This window comes from Engraulis encrasicolus, chromosome 1 (genome assembly GCF_034702125.1).
Source record: "Engraulis encrasicolus isolate BLACKSEA-1 chromosome 1, IST_EnEncr_1.0, whole genome shotgun sequence".
In the NCBI taxonomy this organism is placed as follows: Eukaryota; Metazoa; Chordata; class Actinopteri; order Clupeiformes; family Engraulidae; genus Engraulis; species Engraulis encrasicolus.
Window position 1 is genome coordinate 48,013,299 of NC_085857.1, and position 7,253 is coordinate 48,020,551.

The following is a 7,253-nucleotide window of genomic DNA, read 5'->3' on the forward strand; positions in this document are numbered from 1 at the left end:
TCATGTGTACCGGCTTGGCTGATGGGTGTTGACAGATCAATATGACATGACATGACGTGTGTGTGTGCGTGCGTGCGTGTGCGTGTGCGTGTGCGTGCGCGTGCGTGTGCGTGCGCATGTGCGTGCGTGTGCGTGCGTGAGCTTAAGAGTCCTTGCTTGGCTGCTGTGTCAGACTGAGGGAGACAGCTCCAAGTCCTGTTCCTGTTGCTGACTCTGGCTGCTTGCTGGACGGACCGAACCTCTGCCACCACTTCCTGTACTGACACCGCACCTGAGAGAGAGAGAGAGAGAGAGAGAGAGAGAGAGAGAGAGAGAGAGAGAGAGAGAGAGAGAGAGTTGAGTTAAAGTCATTCTCTGTCATTGTGTGTGTGTGTGTGTGTGTGTGTGTGTGTGTGTGTGTGTGTGTGTGTGTGTGTGTGTGTGTGTGTGTGTGTGTGTGTGTGTGTGTGTGTGTGTGTGTGTGTGTGAGCGTGTGCGTGCGTGCGTGCGTGCGTGCGGGCATGCTGGGACGTGTGTTTACCTCTGTGTTGAGGAGGCAGTGGATGAGGAAGATGGCGGTTCCTTGCTGGGAGGTGAGGAACAGGAAGAGAACCTCTAGAACCCGACTTGTGGCTGCCCCCATGCCCAGTAACCAGGGGCAACCCAGGATGAGGAACTGGACTGTCAGTTTGAACAACAGAACCCTACAGACATGATAGTGAACGATTCAGTGTCACTCCTACTGTGTGTGTTTGGACATTCGGTGGTTCTGGGGTCTGTCTTGACACCATTGTTGTTAGCAACTTAGAAACAAGGTCCTGGTCAGCATTTGTGTATATTCTTACCTAGCCAAGTGTTACCTCTTACCTGGTGTATTTGACCTTTGAGACGTCACTGCGTGCCTCTTTCAGAGTAGACTGGATGGTGATGATGATGGTGAGGAAGAGGATGGTGTTGACCTGGAAAGATGAGAGAGAGAGAGAGAGAGAGAGAGAGAGAGAGAGAGAGAGAGAGAGAGAGAGAGAGAGAGAGAGAGAGAGAGAGAGAGAGAGAGAGAGAGAGAGAGAGAGAGAGAGATGATGGTGATGATGGTGAAGAATATTGATATTTTTGGCAGGGACAGAGACAGAGAGAGAGAGAGAGAAATATTGCTTGTCTTATACTCACAACAAGGAGGAAACAAACAGGGCCAAGGAAACTCCATTTGAAGCCCTCCACTAGCCAGCACCTAGTTAAAAGATAAAACAAATAATTACAATTAAAACAAGTCTGGTTGTCCGATCTGTCCATCTGTCTATTCAGTCTGTATCCATCCATTTTGTCTATCTACTAAGTTTCAAGGCTCCTTATTAACTCTTTGATAATCAACTTGCTAGAAGTACATTATGTACTGAAAAATAAATCTATCTATCTGTCTATCGATCTGTCTATCGATCTGTCTATCGATCTGTCTATCTATCTGTCTGACTTTTGTGCCTGCCATGTACTTACCTGCCCACAAGATGCCGCCATTCTGCCACTGTGTGCCTCTGAATTCCTATGAACTTTTGTGCTCACCATGTTCTTCCGTGCCTACAAGATGCAAGATGTCGCCATTCTGCCTTTGTGTGTTTTGTTCATTTGCTCTCCTTTGAGATTGGATGATTGGATTATTGGTGTTGATGTACCGGCCTATTTAAGATCCTGATTTTTTCTTTGTGGCTCGCAGGAAAACTCAGCAAAGACAGTGTGAGTACCCTTTTTCTGTGCTGCCAAATCTTGATCTCTTGTTTTTGTTTTTTGACTACTGCCTGCTTTTTTGATAACTTGAATTCCTGACAGTCTGCCTCTCTGTCTATCTGTTTATGGAGCTAGTTAGCTAGCTATCTATCAACATGTATCTGTAGAGTACTATCTATCTATCTATCTATCTATCTATCTATCTATCTATCTATCTATCTATCTATCTATCTATCTATCTATCTATCTATCTATCTATCTATCTATCTATCTATCTATCTATCTATCTATCTATCTATCTATCTATCTATCTATCTATCTACAGTATATCACGAAAGTGAATACACCCCTCACAGTTTTTGCAGATTTTGAGTATATATTTTCATCTATCTACTCACTTGTCACTGCCGTGTCCCTCAGGGTTCACTCCAGCAGACACACCCACGATGATTAGCGGGATCCCGTAGCCAATCGGGAGGGAGATCTTCCACTGTAGCCGCGCCCTCTCGCTAGGTTTGACCTGCCTGAGCTTCCGTACAGACAGGAAAAGCATCACGGCCTCTATGGACATCCAGACGAAGGAACACAGGAAGAGGTAGTGCAGGACTCCAGCCAGGGTCTTACACAGAGCCTGGGATGGACAGACAGAAAGGTAGAGGGACAAAGAGAGAGAAACTTAAAATGGATGGGAAACTTAAAAGATTTGACATTTACATACCTGCATAATAATAAGTCACTCTCACATACATGGACACACATACAGTTTGTATGGACAAACACACATATGATATCAAGCACAGACATACGATTAATGCTTGTGTACCTGATGGGCCCTGATTTGCAGGAGAAATCTCTGTGTGAGCAGGAAGAGGGTGTGGGCAAGCAGCAGACACACACACAGGTTCAGGCGAGCCACGTTGGACACCCTGGGGTTCCATCGACAGAGGGCAAAGGTCATCACCGCCAAGGTCAGGAACAGCAGGCCAATCAGCACCAAGATGGTGTTCAGAATGCTCATCACAGGGTCACTCTGGAAACGTATGCACATCACTATGTGATATACTGGAGCTGGCTGCCAAATCAGGAAATCCCAAAAACATCAACAACTTTTGTGCTCCTGTCAAAAGGTTAAAGCACTTGGAGCTACATGATTATTATTAATGCTACTGGACACCACAACTTCCTTTGACATGAATAAAATATGTCTACATATCTTTTTTAGAAGCGATTTATTAATGTGAAGTTAGCTAATATGTAAGGGCTTTCCTTGACTTTAAGGTAGCATCATACAAACATGTAAAGGAAAACACAATATTTCACCTTCTGTGCTGGATCCATGGTCATGATCAGGGCGAATGTTGAAGGATATTGGCAGGAGCAGACGGTGTGAGTGGACTTGGGAATACTGACATGGCAGCCATCTTGAATCCAGGCATTGGCCTCCCAGTGCACACATAGCACCTCGCCCTCAGTGTCTGCATTCTGAACACACAGACAGACTTTTGTTAAGTTTTCAATCACATCTGCTGACATTAAGTACTGTTATGATGATGGTAGTAATGATATTTTTACTACTACTTCTACTTTGTAGTACTACTACTTCTACTATTATACAAGTATTACTACTACAACTACTATTACTGCAACTACTACTACTAATAAGAACTAACTAATTAAGCAACTAATTAACAAACTAAAATAGATCAATCATTGCTGAAACCTGAAAAAAATTGAGTTAAAGAGTGAGTTATCACACTATTTCTAAAGATGATCTCTGCAATGCTATCCATAAACTATAATTAGTACATGTTGGTAGGGTTATATATTCACACTTCTTTGGCACGCGCTGTTTATTCTTTGCATGCAATTCAATACATTGTGATTCTTTAAATTACAATGGGATCAATACCTTGCAGTACTTGTAATACAATTTAAAATGGCACAAATATCTGTAGTCCCTTAATGCACACCGTTCCACCTGAAGAATGTTTTAATTGCCGTTCTGGTTGGAGATGATAACAGGGGCTGTGTCTTATAGGGTCATGAAATGGGACAAAAACCTCAAGATGTGGTATGCTGATGTTCATGGGAGTCGATAGTGTCTTTCTCAATGTGTTTGGCAAGATGACGGAAACAACCTTGGAGATCATGTCAGCCGTTTTGTTGTCTGGGGACTTGAAGAAGGTGGCATTGAGAGCCTCATGCATGTTGTTGTACACTATGATGACCACGGATGCTGAACCTGAGGGTTAGATTATTCAGTAGTACTTTTTAAGTCCTTGCCTTACATGCTGTCAAACGATTACTAATCACTCTGTCAAACGATTACTAATCATTCTGATTATGCTAGAAAAATATCCCTTGAACAGACAAATACACAAATAGTCAATTTTACACCGTGTGTGTGTGTGTGTGTGTTGGGGGGGGGGTGGTTGGGTGTGGGTGTGGGTGTGTGTGTGTGAGTGAGGAATTTGAGTACCATTGTTGTTGTCAGCAATGCCCAGGAGGTCGATGTCAACATTGACATCTGCAGTCACCAGTTTAGGCATTCCAGTCAGAGAGGTGTTTGGTCCAACACTCAGGATCCTCAGCTCTGAGGAGTAACATTACAGAAGGTAAAACATGGAATATAATTTGTTTTATTGCACCTATACAACTAGGTACCCATGGGGTCACAAGGTTTCAGCTGGACTGGGTTGGAGTGCACTATACCATTGCAGGGATGTTAATACTGATATTTGTATTGGAGTTGGTGGTAATGTTTGAGCTATACTGGGTGGTGGTTGGACTATAACATTTTATTTTCTTTCTTTCTTTCTTTCTTTCTTTCTTTCTTTCTTTCTTTCTTTCTTTCTTTCTTTCTTTCTTTCTTTCTTTCTTTCTTTCTTTCTTTCTTTCTTTCTATGTCTTTATTGACAGGAGAGTACGATATGCTGACAGGAAGTGAGTGGGAGAGAGAGATGGGGGAGGATTAGGAAATGACCCTGTCCGGACTCGAACCAGGGTCCCCATGAAAGCCCATGTGTGGGGGCTTAGCGTGTTGAACCACAGTGCACATGGTTGGACTATATTTTACCTGTGGTGTTGGTGGTGAGAGGTGGTGGTTGGGCTATAATGTAGTCTACCTGTGGTGTTGGTGGTGAAGTTTATCCTAGACTCTGTGGCTGTGGGCTTGACCAGGGTGGACACCAGGTCCTCGGTGGACTGAAGCACAGCATCTCCCTTGAAGGCCAGCCTGTCTGGGGGAGAGTCCATCAGATCATCCAAAAGACTGGACACTGTCTATGGGGAGACATGCAAAAAGACCAAAATCCCACATAAACTTACATTAGTTGTGTTCAACTTGTATTACTTATAAGTCCCTGTTCTTGTATACTAGACTGATGGAAAAAAAAACATACGCAGTGTGTTTAGAATGATATATGATATATAGTGTGTAATTTGTTAAGTAATATCCATCCGACATACATGAGCTATTAAATGCAACTTAACCTAAGTGCAATCAACTCAGACCTTCCAACAATCACTTAAATGTAATGCAGAATGAATCGGCCACATACAGCAAACCTCACCTTCTCTGGCAGAGTAGTGTACACTGATGTATTCAGAAAGTTCAGTTTACAATCCACATCAACGACCTAAGAAAAAAAAATCACGGCAGAAAACAATTGTGAAAGCACGTTCTTATAATCGTATAACATATTGGTTTTGCTGAGCTCCTCTGCTTAGGCTGTTGTAGCCTGGTTCACACCAGATGGTGTATGTGTATGTGTAGCTTCGGCGCCCCCTGGCGGAGCAGAGCTTCACACACTACCGTCTGGTACACAGCCATAGAGCACGCTCCGTCTCCAACCAGAAAATAGACGGAGCATTTATTTCTTAAATATAAACAGTAACTCACATTGAGGAGTCACAAGACAGATTAGAGCCTATATTGTCTCTTTAAAGATTAACAGGAAGGTTTTTGAAGGAATTTGTTGGTGAGGAGGCCGTGCAGAAGCAATAAATTCTCAGCCTATTTTCTGGTTGGAGACGGAGCGTGCTCTATGGCTGTGTACCAGACGGTAGTGTGTGTAGCTCTGCTCCGCCAGGGGGCGCCAAAGCTACACACACACCGTCTGGTGTGAACCAGGCTAAGGCTGTTGCTCAGTGCTGTCAAAACACAAGTTACCCGTAAACAACAGTCATACACAGCATTAGGAATATTTTGATTGCCTTGAGAAATCATTGTTAAGAGAAAGACTGAACCTAACATCGTCACATGTTTTTCACTGACACTAGTGTCTAGTTTAATTTAGTTACAGTTAGAACAGGCCAAACATCTGAAAATCAACTGCTTGGTGTCACTCTGAAGGTCTTCTTATAATCATTTCAACATTGATTTCACTGATGGTGTCTGCAGTAATGTTTTGGCTTCAGAGTTGCTGTTAAAAGCTGGATCTGCATAGACATGATTATTCACTAGCTGACCTGTTGTTCTCTCAGCAACCAACTACAAAAACCTTGAACCTTTGTTTTCTTCTTTGCTTTGTTTTGTCTTTCTACTATTATTAAAATGTCACACCGCAAATTAATTCGTAGCACAGTTCACCACTAAATAAATGAAAACATGATCACGTTAAGTTACAGAATGAGCAGATGAAGTACATAGCATTAATAAGTAGTGTTCAGTTATAAGTAGAAAAGCAGGGCATTAGTAAAATATGCCAGAGGTAGTGAAATGTGTGGTGTAATGGGGTAAACGTTACCTGGCAATCCTTCTTCAGCATTGTTCCCAGCTCTGAAAATGACATGACAAATATAAATAAATTGAAATCATTGGGGTTTTTTTGTATCTACAGTGGCGGTTCTAGACCAAAAGTGATTCTTCAGGGGGGCACATATAACAGCAAACCAGGTAAACATATTATGCTATAAATAAGGGCTCTAACGCTAGTGTGTCAAACCGAGAAATCGCAATAATCAGTCACAATACTGTATTGTGATGTAAGGAGGCAGTGTCAAAAAAATTGTGATACGAACAGAATCGTGAGTTCAGTGTGTCGTTACAGTCCTAATATAAATACATAATAGGACAAGATCTCACTCAGTTTCTTCTTTTTCCTTTTTCTTTTCTTTTTATTCATGTAATGAATTTATTATTGACCTTTTAAACAGTTATGTAAGGGTTAACGTTCGGCGAGAAGGTCGCTACCGTGGAATAGCAGCACGACAGAGAGAATCTTTAGACCCCGACGCGGAGCGGAGGGGTCTTGTTCTCTCTGAAGTGCTGCTATTCCACAAAGCGACCGACTCGCCGAAAGTTAACCCGCTTATTATATGGATATACTTAAATGATTCACACATGCGGGGACATTTCTTTAGACCTATTTAATGTTAAGATTGTTGCTGCGCAAAACAAAACAGTGCCGTTGTGGAACACCGCTAGGCAACAGCTAGGTAGGCTAGCCAGGACAACAGGTGTTGTCTATCACAGCAGCTGATTAGAGTGACAAAAGACCGGACCCCCTGCGGAGTGATATGAAACATTCGCTTTAGCCACTGACTTGTATACA

The 7,253-nt window shown here is 42.6% G+C and overlaps 1 protein-coding gene across 1 annotated transcript; it reads right to left on the bottom strand.

The window, feature by feature from the left end:
• Positions 1–142: 142 nt before the first annotated feature.
• On the bottom strand, positions 143–6,467 carry LOC134457814 (adhesion G protein-coupled receptor E3-like). The gene is made up of 12 exons (XM_063209785.1): positions 6,447–6,467; positions 5,271–5,336; positions 4,824–4,980; positions 4,178–4,291; positions 3,759–3,940; positions 3,019–3,180; positions 2,522–2,728; positions 2,097–2,329; positions 1,147–1,207; positions 847–938; positions 521–683; positions 143–271 (listed from the first exon to the last, which is right to left on the bottom strand). The coding sequence occupies exons 1-12, from the start codon at positions 6,465–6,467 to the stop codon at positions 143–145; spliced, it is 1,587 nt and encodes a 528-aa protein (XP_063065855.1).
• Positions 6,468–7,253: the final 786 nt, after the last annotated feature.

Bases quoted from the DNA above. Each gene is read 5' to 3' on its own strand.
- LOC134457814 (XM_063209785.1), bottom strand. From the start codon at position 6,467: ATGCTGAAGAAGGATTGCCAG. The intron at 4,292-4,823 runs GTAGACTACATT...GTTACTCCTCAG, and splicing joins CTTCACCACCAACACCACAG to AGCTGAGGATCCTGAGTGTT. The intron at 2,330-2,521 runs GTACACAAGCAT...TGTCCATCCCAG, and splicing joins TGCAAATCAGGGCCCATCAG to GCTCTGTGTAAGACCCTGGC.